We start from the raw sequence: 18,213 nt of genomic DNA on the forward strand, positions 1-18,213 counted from the left end.
ACTCTGAAATTGTTCTCTTATGTCTCTGCTTTTCTGTGCATCTCAACAGGAACAGGAGAATTCTTATGGTTAGATTTTGTACCTCATGTCAATGAAGAATACTATTCAAATCTACTTTGTCTTGCATTTTTCCTTATTGCCCAAAGAATCTGCAGGTAGTACTCAGTACTCAACAGGACAGCACACCTCTGGAGGTTGTTTCAAAAACTAAATATTGATTGAAACCAGGATCAGTCTGTTTGCAAAACAATGTAATAGTCTTATTCATTATAACATGATCTTGTGACAGGCTTTTTTCAGATTGAGTTTATTTTGGGTTTTGGTGTTTTTTGGTAGTTTTTTTTTATCCTGATTACAGTCCTTTAATTTTAAAATCCATTATTTTACAATGTTTCCTTTATGTTTCTAAGAGCAGTTAATATAGAAACCAGTCTGAAAAATTTGGAGGGAGAATTTGGGGAACAGTTATCTTCCTTCAGTGGCTACAGATTAATATACAAGAGTTTGTGGTAAGATACATATTCTGCAACATACAGAAGCGAAGACATAAGGGTTATGGTTTGGACCTTTTCATGTGACTTAGTAACTACTTTCTTTTCTTGTATCAAGGTCACCCTGACTTCAGCTTCAGATGTGTTGCTAAATTTGCCTTTTTCTTGTGCAGGAGAATGCCGAAAGTAGTGCTGCTAAGAACGATTTCAGTAGGGAGAATTAATTTGCCAGGAAGTGCTGTTGATTCAGGAAACACACTATACAGAGTTGTATCTTGTCAAAGCTACTCTAAATTGAAGATAGTAATTTTTAGAGCATAGTGTCCTGGGTTCAGCAGTAGCAGTCATGTTTCTCCTTCTTGGTAGCTGGTGCAGTGTTGTGTTTTGACTTTCGGCCTGGGAACAGAGCTGATAGCGATGTTTTGGTTTGGCCAAGGACTTTGTGAGCCTCATGCTCTGCCAGGGAGGAGGGGAAGCCAGGAGGAAGCAGAGACAGGACACCTGACCCAAACTGACCAAAGAGGTATTCCATACCACAGCACGTCATGCCCAGGATGTAACTGGGAGTTAGCCGGAAGGGCTGGGAGACTGCGGGGTTGGAGGAGGTATCGGTCGGTGCTTGGTTGGGGCTGGGGGGGGCGAGTTATCGGTCAACTGGTGGTGAGGTGTTGTATTCTCTTCCCTTGTTATTTCCTTTATCATTGTTATTATTGGTGGTAGCAGTAGTGATCTGTGTTATACCTTAGTTACTGAACTGTTCTTATCTCAACCTGTGGGAGTTGCATTCTTTTCGATTCTCCTCTCCGTCCCTCGGGGAGTAGGGGGAGGGAAAGAAGAGGGGGGAGTGAGTGAACAAGTTACCTGACTCGGTTTAAACCACAACACATAGTATACGAACAGATGAGGTGTTTTTATTCTCCAGTTGGGTAAAATGAAATAGCTGATCCTTAGGCTCCAGCTAATTTCTGTAGTGAGTTCAGATTTCTCTTAATTTTAAGATTTTTTTTTTTTTTAAAAGTAATGTTAATGTAAGATTTTAAAAACCTATGTGGAATACCTTAACCTAAAAAACAAGTACTAAATAAGGGTTAATTTGAGTTCTTTATGAAACAAATTATGTTGTCTAATATATAATAATTTAACAATTCCTTTTATACTGTGTATGCATCACATACACTACTGAGGGAAATTATAAAAGAAAATTAAGCTTTTTGGCTGCTGAAGCGCTAGATAAATTTGCTCAGAACCCCTAATGGCTGTCTTGCAGGTTAATTTAAATGCACGTCATAGCTTGGCACTGGTGTTTGTCTTTTTAAGCAGAAAATTAAACCTGGCCTCTACACTTTTGAAATGGTATTGCTGCTATCCCTTGAGAACATAAGGGTGTGTTTTTAAAAAGGTACACTTCAATTGCTTTTTAGCAGACATGGTTGAATTCTTAACTATGGTGGTCTTCTGCTCTCTTTCTGTATGTAAATACTGATACTACTGAGGTTTTTTAAAAATGGTTGAAACTGGAGTTCCTTTGTGTGAGAAGAATCACCTAAGCGTTGTTTCAGAATTCAAATGTTAGGCAAGATCATCAAAGTTTCTCTTAAATGAATATCTGAAGCTTTTGTAAGTGCTGGGAATATGGTATATTTCATAAAACCTTTATTTTGGATTACATATTCTTCTCGTACTTCTGACAGAATTTGTGGCAGCTATGCACACACGATCATTTAACTTGTTTACGTTTCCTTTCTTAAAACAGGATGATATTCAAAAATATTACATTTTTGAAAAGTAGAAAATGGATGAAACCTACTTAACCTATCCGTAATTTAAAATTTGTAATGAAAGGTGAAAATGCTCCCATGTTAGAAAAAAGGTTAATACACCTCATTTCTGTCTTCATCTTGAGTTGAAGGTCCTGTTTTGGCCTTCTGCATAGGCCTAACAATGATACAGAAGGAAGTACCTTGCAGTGTATTAAGTAATTTGAGATCTTATTCACTACTTGAGGACACAGTAAGTATCACGTTTTATTCACAGTATCTTGTATTTTAAATGATGTCTGTCTCCCAAACTATGAAAGCAAGTGCACAGTTTTTAGTAAAGAATACATACAAAAGTATGTCCTTGTTAAAACACTCAAAGTAATAACATTTTTTCCTTTTAATGACACTTAAATTCATGGAGATATTCTTTAGCAACAAGCATGACTTCAGTACTAGGTTGGAAAGGCAAAAGATGACTCATTGTCTCTGTGTAGTACTCCATGTAATCTCTGCAGGCATTTTTCTGTCATTTGTATGATGCTTAATAATCCATAACTTGAAGTTCATTGGTTGCTACAGACAAGAGGGGATACAGGAGGGGAAAAAGCACTAAACAGTACTTCAGAAATTCTGGCATGCTAAAATTTTGACTTAATGAAATTTAAGTTTTATTATTCTTAAATGCTTGTACTGTTGAGTCAGTAGTTTGATATATCTCCTGCAGTACCTAGTCACCTGTGGAACTAAATTTGCAAAGCTGAGGATTTGCTCAGTGGTACTTCAGCTGGAGTTGAAAATAGTGTGCACTTCTGTCACTGAAATAATAATTTTAAGGGCTCTGAACTTAATCTTCAAAGTCTGCATTTTTGTTGATATGAATCATAATTCCTCAGACTTCTTTGCAATTGATTTTTTCCTTAGACATTTAAGGCACAGGAAAAATCGTATCAGAACATGTTCATGGGAATCAACTTCCAAGTTTAACCAGTTAACATTGTGCAGTGATGGTCATTAAAAAAAAAACCAATCCTCACAAACTATTTAATCAAGAAAGCTTGATTTCACCAGAAGCATGCTGTCCTTATGTCGAAGCCAGGTGACTCCCCCCCTACCCCACTCCCATCATTGTCCCTCTTGCCCTGGTGGCTCATATGCCCCTCCCCTCCCTCCCTCCCAGTTCCTATCAGCTTCTGGCTGCTGCTTGTTCTTTTTCCTGCAGCCTCCAGGTCACAGAAGTGCAAGGAATCTCTAGTTATCTTACAGTTATGAATCACTTGTACGACCTAGTAGCTTATTACTATTTAATGTCATTTTCTGTTGTTTGGTAACTGAAAAATGCCCAGGTGGCAACGTACTCGAGTATTCAAACTAGCAAACATAAGAATAAATATTGCTGCAGTTCTCAGAGGAGTGTGCCTAATAGGAAATAAGCTTAGACAGTTTGTAACAGCATGTATTTCCTAGATTCCTTCCTTTTAGTGCTCAGGATATAGGGTTCAACAAATGGGTTGCTGTCAGCTTCTTTCAGAAGGTCCTTTGGCACATGTTAACTTTAACATCCAGGCTGAATGCCTGGTGATTCAATTTCCTTTTATGGACTTTTTCTGGTACTTGTTGTTGTAATTGTTTTCTTGGTGGAGACTAAGGGATTTTCTTAAATCTCTAAAAAAAGGTGCTATTCTCCATATTTTATAGATTGAAGAATAAGAATTAGGCCAAAGTAATTGGTTTGAGACTCTGTCTTTGAAAGTCTAAGGTCTGACTTCTATTAATAACATGCACTAATGTCTACTGATTGCAATTAGAAGAGTTCACAGCACTGAGTAGTGGTGAATAATCATGGTTTGATGCATTTGTTCCATGCACATAAGGGCTGGAATTATTTGGTGGCATGTGAATGTGTAAACCAAAGTGATCTTTTTTCCTGTAGTTATTTGTTCTATTAATTTATGGACTTTTCAGTGTCAACAGCTGTGATTCTTAACAGGTTTTGGTACGTGATTTCATAATATTGCTAAAAAAGTTGTGTCACTTAATTTGCTCTATGCAAAGGGTAAACAAATTGCAACCATGAAGAAACTGGGAACTCTTATAGAGCACGTTCTTTGGATGGAATAGATAAGGAAACTGTGTCAAATTGCTTTGTATAAACGGGGAATACAAGGTACAGCATATTCATGGTAGCTACACTTTGTAACAAACCACAATAGTTTGCACTTAAAGCATAGGATATGTTTGTTTCTGTACAATGAAGTCCTGTTTCCTTCCTATTCTGTGGGGAACGAAACCTGAGACCTCATTGAGTAATAAGGGAAAATAGTGTAGCTGAAAGTTTTTATGAGCAGCTAATCCAAGTTGAGTGGTGTCCTTATGCATAAGTATTTCACTCCCTAGTTGTGAAACTTTGGAATCCTGCTGAGTCAGATCCATACTGACAAGTCCTGGTGTTACAAAAATAAGTTTAAAAGGTAATGTGACCAGCTGCTTTTCTCTTCTAGATGCTGGTAGACTGACTGTGAGCTTGCTTCTGTAGAGTCCTTAGAGACAGCACAAGGATAATATTAATAGCTGGACACATCATTTGTTTTTCTAAGTGTGGATTAATTTATTTTCTTCTGTCTCTCACCTTGAGGACAATTGAAGATGGAAATAGGTTGTATGGAGGGATTGTGCAGCCTCCATCCCTGGAGGTTTTCAAGGCCTGACTGAATAGAGCCATGAGCAACCTGGCCTGACCCTGCTTGAATGATTCTGTTATTCTGTGGTTAGACCAGTTTGTCACCTAGACCCATAGTACTAGTGACTGCTTTGCTTTAAAGAAGCCCACTGTACAGCAGAGACTCATTGGAAGAGGTAAGTATTATGTCACATTGACACTGAGGACCTCTGTCAGTTCTTTCTGTTCTAGAAAGTGTGATGTTCTGGAAGTAAGGAACAAGGAATCATGTCTCCTGTTTGTCATCTGGGTTGTACGTATTGGGAAATGTTGATCAGGCCCGCCGGTCAAAGTTGTGTGGTGTTGTCTTTTGGTTTCAAGTATTGAAGTAATGTTTTATCTGCAGGCATTCTTTGTGTTAGAATATTGGACTCTTAATCTGTTATTTCTTATCATAGGATTCAGTAAGCAGAGCTGAGACCTTAATTAGATGTGTATTTTTTTTTAAGTTTTAATACTATCTTTTTGAATTATAATGAGGTATCTAACCAAAACAAGCATCTTCCAAGGGAGGTTCAGAATCTTAAAATCTGTCTTTCAACAAACAACCCTACCTGTTTCACAGTAAGTGTTCATCAAACAAGTTAATCTGTTACTGGGGGCTGGGGAGCATAAACAGTTATCTTTAAGTGTTTTTTCTTCCTCTTCCTGTTAGACAATACTTTAAGAGAAGCTTTGGGATTCACTGGATTATTTTAGCGTTTTAAAAGTCTGCATTTGTTGTGTAGATTTGTGCAGGTTGTGTGTTGTGGTAACCTCTACCACCTGACACATGAAGAAAAAGGGAGTGAAAACAAAATCAAGTATTTCAACATGAAGGAAGGAAGGATTTTTGTATGCTGCTTTCAAGGTAACAGCAGCAAAACCAGCTTCTTGAGAGTAGAGGCAGCATATTCTGTTCAGATGTATTTGTGTTGGTATCTGAAGGGCTGCTTGCTCGTTATTAGTTAGTAATTTTTTTTAAATCCTTATGTGTTAAGCCATCAGGATATTTATAGCAATTCTTTTCACACTGTAGGACACTAGCAGTAGAGAAGAAATTCAAGGTCTCTAGCATATAGCATTGCTAGTATGTTCCTCAAGAGGAAGCTTTTTTTAAAAAAAAAACAACCTCTAATTTATTTATTGATCAATTTTCCTGTGTCCAAGATCAATGTATCCTAATTTACAAAAATTGCTTAAAAATCACTAAGTAAAGAAACTTGAGCCTTGCTTGTTTGCACTGTTTCTGTAGCTATTACAGCATGTTCCACTTAGTATACAGTTACTTCTTCCAGTTGGACTTCATGGTTATTTTTAGCCTATATAAGTTCTCTTAGCTGGTGTGTGCTGGGACTTTCTATGACAATAGGCAACAAGGGCTCTGAACTGGTAAAGCTTTCTCTGCTGCTTCACCTATGGTGGCCTATGTGCCTGTGGTGCCACAGGTAAAAACTTGTTTTAACCCCTTTGGACTTGATGATTAATAAAATATTGAGATTTTGGGCTTCAGTGGAAATTCCAAAGCTCTTTGACACAGAGGAAGAAAATACCCTGAGAAGTACTAGTTACGAGATTCATTCGTGTTGGCCAAGAGCATGCTGAAGAAAAGGCACAGAGCATGATCCAGAGGCGACTTCTGTTCATTGAAGATCTTTAATAGATACACATTTCTTACCAGTTTTGTGAAAATTGGCAGCTGTGTGGAAGAAAACCTAAACTGATGCACCTGCTCAAGTAAATCTTAACACAAGCTTGGTAATAATTTGTCCTGCTTGATAAGCTGGTTTACCCTTCATTATGAAGGTGGGTGGAAACTGCTAGAGCACACTGCTCCTTGCTCAGCCAGGTGGTTGAGTGATAAGAAAAAGGCAGTATAGGTACTCTTGAAGAGTTGGGCCTGCAGTCGTGGAATGAGTAGATAAAGGCCAGAGTGGATGAAGCTAAACTGCTCTGGAACTATAGGAACTAGGTGTTGGCAGTGTACTTTCCAATGGAGTTCTTCATTCTGCTGAAATGTAGCTGACCAGAGAGCCCCCAGCTTTGTAAGATGCAGGTGATCATTTGCAGAGAGAATCTGTGCAGAACTCCTCTTTTGTAATCTTGGTCTGAATTTCCCAGATTTCATACTAACAGCCTAGTTGTTCATAGGTTTACTTTTTATAGTGAAATGGAAGACCCTGCAAATCAAAGTACAGTGAACGTTCATTGTGAAACCTCTACAAATTCACTTGAAGGATGGGAAAACCAAGCCCTAACAAAAAATGTGCTAAAGGACTGGCTGCTGTAATAGTTCTATTTCATGAGGGTAGTATGACTCATACTGCTTAATGTTCCTATCTCAGTATTCAGTTTATTTTTAAGTAGTGCTGTACAAATAGTGGTTTTTTTTTTTTTGTGCCAGTTGTTGCTATGACTTCATAATATTTCCCTAAATACGCTTGCTCATACTTTCTCACAGCATAGTATTTGGCATTTAAAAACCTTAAGCCCATCAGAATTTCCTGAGTGCTGATCATTTTCATGCTTTATGGAAAAAAAGGATAGCTCTGTGTATTATGCAGTTTTAGTTGAGGCGGAATAAAAGTTTAAGAAAAAGTCCCCACAACCTGTACTCTCGCTTAAGAAAATGTTCCTCTGTTTCAGCTTTTCCAGTTTTCCCATGTAGCTTTTCAGATTAAATTTCCAGCAGTGGTGTAGTGTGTGGACACTGTATTATTGCTCCAGTTTGTTTTTGTAATTGGAGGGACAAAAATACTTCGTGTGTGGTTTGGGGAGGAGGATGGGTGACTTGCTGAAATTTTCCTTTAAGTTTATAATTTTGCATACAGTTTCTTTTTCCAAGGCACTGAACGCCGCAGTTGTCTGCCTGATCTCTTTCAAAGGGTAGTAAACACTTCGGTGTGCTAAAGAAAAACAGCTATAATGGTTCCTGAGAACCTCTGCCATCTTGTTCCTCCCCTTGTTCTGCACGGCATGCCTTGGTCAAACACTTGCTTCCACAGCTTGCTTGGCTTGAGAGTGATATGTGTGTTAGTGCTGCCTTAATGGGAAAAAGGCAAGAAAACACAAACAGTTTACAGAATCTAGCAAACAATGTTTATTGATCTAACAATTTGTCTTTAAACTTGAGGTCTCCCTTTGATCAGATAAAACACCAGAAATTATGGTTAAAGATACCACTTCGTAACTTTATATTTTTGTGAAAACTTTAAAACAAACAAACCCTTAGAAAAGGCTGTTTAATGTCAAACTATTCTTTTGAGTTCATCCAACTAGTTGGAAGTTTATCACACTTTTGTTTCCTCCTTGTGCTGCTTAATTCTGTCAGTGAAAGGCTGTTGGAAAGTATAAATGCTTACAAATGTGATCTTTGCTTACATTGGTGTGGTGTTAGAATTGCAAGGGCCAAAATTTATCTGGAAAACACATTCCATGTCAAGATGTAATGCTGAGAAACTGACAATTGAGTAGTGTTTTAACACACTCTTGGTTCAATAAAAGCACAGGTGGAAATGGGGCTTTTTTTGGCAGTTACTAACAACCTAACAAGCAGATAACTGTTACACTGGCATTTTAAAACTCTTTGTCGCAATAGATGATCATCTTTTCTAGTTGTTGCCATTTTGCAGAACCATTCCTGTATTTTTGACTATCATTTCAAAATAAAAATATAACAACTGATATTCCTGGTGTAGTTTTCAGTTCTGTATTCAGTGTTCATGTTATTTAAGCTTTCTGTGAATTGCATTATGGAAATGAATTGGATGAAAAACTGTTCAGGAGAAACAGCTTGTCTTCTCAGCCCGAGCAGTCTTGTTTTGTTTGTGCTGTAACTGTCCAAACAACTGTTTTGTTTCAGTAGCTAGTTTTTGGTACAAACAAGCAGTGTATGCCTACAGTTATTTTCATAGTGTCCAAGAAATGAGAATTTAGTGTTAAATTCTCTTTGGCCGTGGAAGCTTTCACTGCTGTTTCTGTCAGCAGTGTGTTATAACCGCTAGGGTGGAAGGTAGGCCAGATTTGTAGATGTTTTCTGCTCTTCCTTTTGCACTAAGGGAAACCACGTGAGGCATTAAGGAAATTCATAGGGCAAAAAAGAGGGAGTTTCACCTTACATCCTACTGATGAAGATACCCCTCCTAGAAGGGGTGTTAAAATCTACTTAACCCTGGCAGTAGCTGTAGCAAAGTTGATAAGAGAAATCTAAGCAGGAGAACTCTACAGATGAAGTATCTGTAGAGATGAGTCAGAGATTTGCATGTGTGTGTTGTGGGAAGCAGCTGCTTCCTTCCTCTCCTACCTTTTTGTCTCTGCTGCACAAACCACATTTGTGGATGTGCCTGAATTTTTGCCTTGGTACTGGGTTTGATACTCACCTTAAATGTTAGCTTAGGGGAGCCCTAATTTTTTTTCTTTTTTCTTTTTTTTTCCCATAAACAGTATTTTACAGTCACCTCTTTTGATGAGGATAGATCATGTTTTTCTTCCATGCAGCTGTGTCTGTATAAGTGAGAATGTCTGAATTGTTAAAGTAATGACTTTTAATAAAGATCAAAATTTGGACTTGATCCTCCCCCCCCTTTGTTTGTTTTACTAAAAGATAAATGCTAAAATAAATAGTATGGTAACATGTCACATAATTCAGTAAAACTGCATGTGGAAGTTTGAACTTCTAGGCAAAGCAGTTGTCAGCTTCAAGGAGACCTTCTGTCATGCAGCCTTTAACTTTTCACGTGTGGGAACAGTATATAAGTGTATCATACCATCATTTACAATCCATTATCTGCTTTAAAATGCACAACAGTTGTGGCAAGAAGATGACAAGTAGCTCGGTTACTAGCTCAGTAAGAGATCTAGTCACAGCTGGCTGGGTGAGATAACAGGCTGTCTGAGTATCATAAACTGTACTAAGACTTTGGGGAAGGAGGCTGGTCTTGTCTCCTGCTACTTACATAGCTGCAATGCTCTTCATGTTGGTTTTGCTTTACAGTGTGAAGGAAGCTCTGTTTTGTATTTGTAGATGCCCTTGGCTTTCAAGTGGATGATTTGAATCTAAAATTCTTACAGAAATAAAACATCTTCCTTCTGAAAGAGGACTTTTATTTAAAGCAGCAAGTTGTTTTGCCCTTAAATATTTGCATTTGGTTAAATGATATAACAGGATTGAAAAAGGAATAGGAATCAGTGCAGGCTATGGTAGCGGTAGCGAAGGTCAATTGATTGCCTCTTCTGGAATGCTTTGAAATAGAATACTTACCGACTAAGCATCATGCTGCAAATCTTTTTATTTTTCTTTTGTTATAATAAGAAATTTTATGACAAAATAAAATCAGCAGTTTGAAATGTTGTATAGACAGATGGACTGAACACGTTCTGGACAACAAATGCGATGATGGCAAGAGCCAAGAACTTGTGTGGTAGAACAGTGTTCTGTTATGAAATGCACTTATCTGCATGCCCTGTGTTGTTTTTATTTGGCATACCTAGATATCAAGAAATTGAAGGATGTTACCTAACTTCATTTCTCTTTTGATAACTGTTTTTCATTAATAATGCTCATAAATATTTTTTCTCTCTTTACAGATTCTGAAAGTGTTTTAAGATCTGAATATTTACAAGCTCTCCATACATAGAAATGTCTGGCTCATATGATGATTCTGTTGGAGTAGAAGTTTCTAGTGATAGCTTCTGGGAGGTAACCCTAATATTTTATCACAATATTTTTATTTTACGTCTTACTATTATCATAGAAAATGTATTTTGTACATTGTAAACTGTGGAAAGAGCTGCAATAGAAGTCTCTTTTGGTTATTGTGATCTGCAGAAACAGCCTTCAGGGTCGAAACGACCTTTTAGATTTTGGCCTAGTTCTGTCAAGGGTTTTTAACTGGCCCAAACTTGAGAATCATCCATTTGCATAGGGTATGCCATTCGGAATTGAACCTTTGTCAGTGTCACTTGTTGAAGAGAGCTGTGGGTGAGTAGTTTTTAAAATGACCAAGAGGGTTGACTAATCAATGTTAGAGCTAAATTAACTGTTAAAGGCTACTGTAAGCATGCATAAATTACAAATACAGTGTGTGACTGTACTGCATGTCTCCTGTTTGTCTAGATATAAGTATAAACTTTGAGAGACAATATCTTACGCTTATCCCAATGTAAGAGCATGCATGCAGAATGATAATACAAAGCACATTGTAGTATCAGTAGCTTGTGCTGCCCCAATTGGAAGAAGGCTTTCAGATGTTACGATAATTCGATTAAGCTTTAAAGAGAGCAAACTTCATAATGCAGGAAGCATTTTACAAAAAAAAAGAAGCTTGTTGCAAGAAAAAGAAAGGTGTGACAGTGTCAGTGCTGTCATAATTAGAGGTAAGTACCAGTTCTGTCCAGATGAACTGTATTCAGTAGGGCAAACTTCTGCCATGTGACTGGGAGCTCTTTTGAGCTCTTATAGCAAATATGAAAATGGCTAGGGGGAAAGTGTCTGAATATTTCTGTTATCAGAGACCGATGTAAGACATCTGGGTTTGGTGACCTAACATTGTGCTACCTTTGAAATGAAGGCTTTCCTAGATCACTAACCTGTGTTGGTGGCAGTGAGGGCATATTGTGTTTTGATGCAGATCTCCCATTATTTTTCGATACGTTATCTAAAAGATCTAATGCCAGTGAGGTTCTTGTTTAGTAGACAACTAACATTTTTTTGAGGAGACATATTTACTATCGTATTAAATGTGTCTATCCTATTTATAAAGTGATATATTACTGAATTACTGAGAAATAACTGAATTCTAAGTCGTAACCTATTTTGTTGTAAGGGTACTCTGTAGTGTGTCTGCAGAGAGGATGTGGGACCTTTGCTTTCGGGGGTGTCTAAGACTCAGCTGAAGATAGTCCTGAGCAATCTGACCTATCAGACCTGCTTTGAGCAGGGGGGTGGACTAGATGATATTCAGAAGTTCTTTCTAACTTCAGCTATTCTGTTTTGTTTTATGCTGAGGCAGCTTTCTGGGTGGGCTGAATTTTAGTGTAAAACATGTCCTTTTTCCATATGTTCTGAATAAGTTACGCTGTTTCTGAAGACTGTAACTTTGAATTCCAGTCTTAATCTTTCATAATGGATAACTAAACTGCTTTGACCAACATGTTCTGTCTGACTTGATTAGAAAAGATGCGGTGTCTCTGGAATGCTAGTCTCAATACTTCCGGCCTCAGGTAACAGGAAGTGAAGAACTCTTAATCGATTGGGAAGTTGTATTGTTACCGGAGATTTTGTCATTCTCACCATTTCGCCAGATGCTTTTTAAGATACCTGATGCAATAGGTTTTTCATTTGTTTTTAAAGACAGCCTGTAGTTTTTTGAAAGCCACTTTGCTGTGTTTTACTGCCACAGCTGAAAGCAGTGAATGTATTTAAACCTGGCCATGGCACAGAAGAGACAATCTGGCAGGGTGAGCTTTTGAGTTTGTTCCCTAAGGCTCCAAAATAGCTCAAATTTATTTACTTTTGGAGTGTGCTGCAAACCCCATCTTTTTATTGAAAGACATTTAGGAAAGGGTGAGGTGGCTGGATGTGGAACCATCTGAAGAACTTACTGTGGAAACTGTTTCTTGCTCACTGCATATCTTTGAAACTAAACTGCTTGTATTTCTTGAATGTTGATGTTCTGTTGAGCTGATCAGAGCTGTTCTTAATAAAATGTTGAGGAACCAACTTCAAAGTTTTTGCCATTGCATTTGACAGAAAATTCATAAAACGTTGTCTCTAGGAAATAAACCGCTTGGTTTTTAATCAGCTTTCCAGTTCTAGAAGCATTTGGTTTCTTTTGGAGTTATCACTGCCTTTGCTAGGGTTCCTTGTAAGACAATTACTAGCAGTTTGCTCACGCTTACAAATGTGAATCTATATTATATGGTTGAATAGTATTAAACTTGCTGCTCTAACCTTGTCTGGTTGCATACGTTCACACTGTGCATGGAGCAGTCAGTACAGGTTACTTCATCTATGAAACGCCTTTTTTTTTTTTTATGAGGTTACTATTTCAGTACTGTTCATGGAAACTTCCAGTTCTGGCACTGAGGTGAAGCTCAGTGCTTGAAATCCAATGCGAATAGTAATTTGTTCCCTTTAAATCCTAGTATTTTTTTATTACTGCACAGATATTGTTATCAGGTTCAGATTTGTGATTGGGAAATAGTTGTCTTGTTGAAAGGGAATGGGAGAAGTTACTGTTTGGACTTGTGTTCTTGGTGTTGACTTACTATAGATCTATGTCAAAAAATTTGGGTAGGACAAGACCTGAATAGTATCTTGATCAGAACAGCTGATCCAGCTGAAGAAAAGAGGCTTTCAGAATTATATGTAGTCCTTTAGCATGAAACAGAAATAGAAGCAGCTTTCACAATTAAATTGTGCATTTTTTTCTGCATTTAGTTAACCCAAGCAACTACTAAAAGCTTTTTGTCTTCTAGCAAGATGATAAATCTTTTTTAGAAGGACAGGTATTTTATTTTCCTCTAATTTGTCCAATTGTTTACCAAATAAAAGTACTTTTGCAGACAGAGAACATTTTCTCACGTAGGGTTGCTTAGAGAGCAAGGGATTACAAAATAAGAAGACATTCTGAAAGATAATTGCAACCATAACAGTGGAGGAGTTGTTTGGGTTGTAGTAATGACTTAACATAAAAAATGGAAGTTTCTTTCTCTTTGTTCATTTTCCTAACAGGCCTACAAGTACCTTGATGTATCTGATTAAGCTTATGGCTCTCTCTTAGTGTAGAAATTTAAAACCAAGTAGTCTTGTTGACATGCTTCAAGAAAGAATACCTTCATCTGTGTTGCTTAGCTGACAAGGGTGGCTTTGAGTAATCAAAAGATTATTGCTGATAGCCTGGAGCAGGATAGAAGCAACTTTTCCAAGGGAAAGTGGAAAATTTGGATCTTGACATGCAATTTGAACCCCCCTGTATTTCTTTCTTATCTGTCATATGGACCCTTAAAGCATTTGCATGACTGCCATAAATACATGTTAGTTTATCATAATCATTTGTGCCACTTGCATCCAAAACCAGACTGTGGTGGAACTGCTGGTTCCAGAATTGCATTGCTTCAGTAAAACACAAGAAATGGACAACCCTATTGTCTTTGTTCTACTGAAGTAGTTTTGAAATGCATATGAAAGAATTTGGTATATTAATGAATGGAAGGCCAATTTTCTGATGTGTTTGGTTGGTTTGGCTCTGGCCTTATGATTGCTGATCACTATTATGGTCATATTAAAAGAAAAATGCCTTGAGCAAGCAGAGACCAATGCTATCGTTCACTCAGATGCCAGTGAAGGTAAGAACAACGATGAGTAAGTGTTCCTAGAGATCAAAGTAGAAGTGTGTGCGTATCCTGCAAAGTAAGACATCAAAAGGAACAGCTACCTTGCCTGTGGAAGCACTTACTTCTAATGAACTGTAGGTCCCTCACAGGCTGTGTGCCACTCATACCCTAGATGCGCGTCCTTACTCTCCCTGATTTTCTGCTAGCTTCAGCAATATGAGCCCTCCATTTATTGCAGGGCTATTTAACTGTCCTGTAAAAACACCTGCTTACTCAAATGAAAATAGCCATTCTGAATAGCTGCTAAACTGACAGCTGGCATTAGCTCTATGAACTTAAGCCTTTAACTTGGCCCTTGGAGGACAGGACCTGGTGTGCATTTTGAGGTGCGGAGCACATGGCTTTCATTGCATTCTGGAGTATTTGCTGAGATATCCACTAGCAAGATAAGAGTTTCATCTTGTTCAGAAAGGTGAAATTGGTCCCATATGTAGTTTGGATGAGTTATATGGATGCTATCATATGCATTCCCATTCTTCTTCCCCCCACCCCTGCAAACCCCAAAGCAAAGCCCAAGCCCAAAAGTCAGGATAGCAGAAGCAGCTGATCTGGGACATGCCTCCTATCTAAGCTGTCTGCTTAGATGGTCTTGGTCCTGCCCATTTGGTACTCCCCGTACCAGTGCTTAATGCCTGCTGCTGTCAGCCAGCATCTACATGAGGTGTCTGTTTGGTTGGGGGGAGTGGGATTAGATGCAGGGAATTTGAGGGAGAATCTCCCAAAACTCACTCTTGAGTACTGGAGAAGTATTCCTGTGTTGGGGAATTTCAGTTACTTGTCAGTGAATGCTTTTTGCTAATGAAACACTGTTCTGTTTTGCTTTTTCATTTTAAAAATATTTGGAGTCTGCAATAGTAGATTCCTGTCATCTCCTATACGCTTTTTTTTTTCCTCCTAATACTGAGCAACAGTATTCTCCATTTACATTGCCAGGTGTTTGCTTACTAGTATGCTTGGCTTTAGATTTTGTGGATTTAAGAGCTTCCTCAGGATTTTTCTGTCAACCAGTGGTGAATGTGTAGAGGAAAACGTACATAGAGATAGTGCTCATAGGTACTTGGACTGTGTATGTGCTAATTATGCACCAAGATAATTCTATTTAATTAAAAACCCCACAATATTACAAATGTTAATGCTGGTTGGAGTGCTTGGAAACCTTGTTTGATGTAGCTGGAAAGAAATTGGGCTCATTGTTAAATGGAATGCTGGAAGTACTGTGTCCCCATATTGGCCATCAGTATTCATGGGTTTGTCTATGAGCCTTCAAAGCTCATTATTGTGTTTACTGCCTATTTGCCTCCCTAAAAAAAACCCAACCCTGTTGTATGCTGTGGTGACTTTCTTTCACATGTTTCCAGTTCATAAAGACTGATTAGTTATGAATAAACTAGACAAACTTGGAGAAAGAGGTGCCATCACATATTTCTCCAGGCATTTGAAACTCCTGAAATATTTGTGGTTGCGAGGATTATCATGATATATTAGAATTAACTGACTGAAGCGTAGCAATAGCTGAATGTTTGGGCTGCTAATGAATTGAAATATTCTAATTTTTCATTCGGTGTACCAGAAAACCAGGTAAGTGTGTTTAACTCTTTATAGGCTCTTACTCTGCTCAATGCATATGCTAAAAAGAAAAAGTCATATTAGTTGAGATAAAGGAGCCTACATAATTTAAGACTACCCTCCCCTTGTGTTTAGGGCTGTGAAATTGTAAAATAATGAGGTTGTAAGCTCTTAAATATTCCCACTAAAGATGATATCAGCAGCAGTGCTTGGTTATGTTATTGCACTGGGGGTCACAAAGGATGCTAAATGCCTCATCACAGTGTGCTTGTGTGTTTTTATTCTGGCTATTAGATTCTCTAAATCTGAGATTTGACAAAGGATTTGAGGTGACATCACTGTCTTTGTACATGAAAGGAAATATCAAAATGAGAAGGGATGTTTTCTTGACTAAGCAAAATGGAGATCTGAAGGCATCTGTAATGTCTGTAAGAAATAAATGGAGCAAAATAGGATCAACCAAAGCTTATTAATAGCAAAGCTCAGTTGTTTTTTTTTTTTTCCAGTGGAAAAGAGGAAACTGGTGATTAACTCAAATTGGGGGGGGGGAGGGGGGAACGACGACACACGACACACAAAACTGAATCAAAATTTTCACAGAATTCCCTGATTGCATCAAAGTTACCATTAGAGTTGTATTTTGAAGAAATAAACTCTTGTGGCGATTTCCTTTTGACATGTTTCTGTCAAGTAAGGATAAACAGCAACTGAATGTCATACTGTGTAATAAAATGTCTTTCAGATGGGTCAGGTGTTGATGCTAAATGAAAGCTGGATATAGGTTTTTAAATATCTCTTATTCTTGAAACTGTAAGAAAGTTTATAATCTTGCAACTTATCTTCTTGAAACAAGTGTTTCACTTGTAGAACTTCATCTTTTAGTTGTCTGCTGCCTGTTTAACAGGAAATAGCCCAATGCTCAGAATGATCAGAAAGTTATTCTAACTGGCAAAATTCTGTGTTCATGTACAGTGCTAGTTGAGAAATGTGGAAATTGGAAGGCATTATGTGGCTGTGGCTTTGACTGAAACAGGGTATTCTTATTTTCATTTTTCCTGGTCATTTGCTACAAATAAAAGACTGTCATTTTTGCTTCAGCTCACATACTTCCTGTGAGGGGGCAAGTCTTCCAGAATGATTGCAGTCTACCTCAAGAATTGGAGCAAATAGTCTTGAATAAAACAATATATTAAGTCATGTGCTTCTTCAGAATCCAGTGCGTCTTTAGTGTGCTTATAGGCGTTGAATTTAATTCTTTTAACTTAACTATAGTTAATCTAGTAGTTCCTTAGCTGCGTAAAGACTAGAGTTCTTTTCCCTTGGCTCTGTGGTCTAAATACCTTCTGCACTTGTACCTTCAAGTCTGCCTCCTGCAGTGGCAGGCTGCACATTCCACTTCTCAGAGAAGTGATTTTGTTGTTTGTTTTTTCTCCATGCATCATCCGTACCCTTAAAATGTATTTTTTAAATAAACCACTAGATTTATTTAACATTTATCATTCTAAAATGTTAAATGCAAAGTATATAACCTATATCCTGTGTCATGAAACACAGGAAAATGCTGCATTTCCAGAGTTCTAGCAAAGTTCCTCCTAGGGCATGAAAGTTGAATGTGATGCCCAACATGCTTTAAACTACTGTTTCATAAAGCAGTATGAAACTGTTTGAAAGTGTCAGTATAAAGGCGTTGTTTGGAATACAGGGTTGTCATTCTGTAGTATTGTAGGCCTGGTTCTTCTCTATACTGTTTCTATAATGCCAGTTCCTTCAGTCCTCCTGAGAAGGAGGTAGCATGGGTGAATTATCTGTGGTTTGCATGCAGTTCTTTTTGACCTGGCCTTATGCGTGGCCTTATGTGACAATAGTGAGTGTGCCATGATAGGTAGGCTAAATTCAGTTCTCAAAATACCTGCCCGAGATTTGGCAACTGCTAGGTATTACCATGAGGTTAGAATTTGCTCAGACAACACAAAATTAAAGCATTAAAAATACCATGAGGCAGCCAGTTCCCATTCAATATTAGCATTTAAAATGCTAATTTAATAGTGGAGATTTATGAAAGGAAATGTTCATGCTACAGACGTAAATCCCTGGGCACATAACTAGAGACACGCATTTATGCTTCAGTAGTTGTGCCAAGCTAGTATAACCTGTTTTAACAGTCTGCGTGGCTGTGAACCTACAGCTGGAGTGATTTTGAGCAGATGAATGATTGGGTTTAGAAAGTATTCTTTGAAGTACCTGATTTTCTTAATGCTTTGATTACATATGTATGTTTCTTAGCTTATGGTGCTAGTTTAAAACT

General features: G+C 37.8%; 1 protein-coding gene across 5 annotated transcripts in view; it reads left to right on the forward strand.

Moving 5' to 3' along the window:
- Positions 1-18,213, forward strand: part of PACSIN2 (protein kinase C and casein kinase substrate in neurons 2) — a 56,690-nt gene that overhangs the window by 21,393 nt on the left and 17,084 nt on the right. For 3 of the 5 annotated variants that reach the window (XM_057427476.1, XM_057427483.1, XM_057427500.1), the window contains exon 2: positions 10,533-10,644. In XM_057427476.1, the coding sequence (XP_057283459.1) occupies positions 10,585-10,644 (60 nt within the window). In that variant the 5' untranslated portion in view covers positions 10,533-10,584. Of the gene's footprint in view, positions 1-10,532; positions 10,645-11,054; positions 11,322-11,379; positions 12,405-18,213 lie in introns of those variants that run through there. The other 2 variants (XM_057427508.1, XM_057427491.1) reach the window with 2 other exon arrangements.

The sequence above is a fragment of the Pezoporus wallicus genome, unplaced genomic scaffold, assembly GCF_028554395.1.
Source record: "Pezoporus wallicus isolate ANWC-B61680 ecotype Strahan unplaced genomic scaffold, APGP_CSIRO_Pwel_v1 scaffold_3294, whole genome shotgun sequence".
Taxonomy (NCBI): Eukaryota; Metazoa; Chordata; class Aves; order Psittaciformes; family Psittacidae; genus Pezoporus; species Pezoporus wallicus.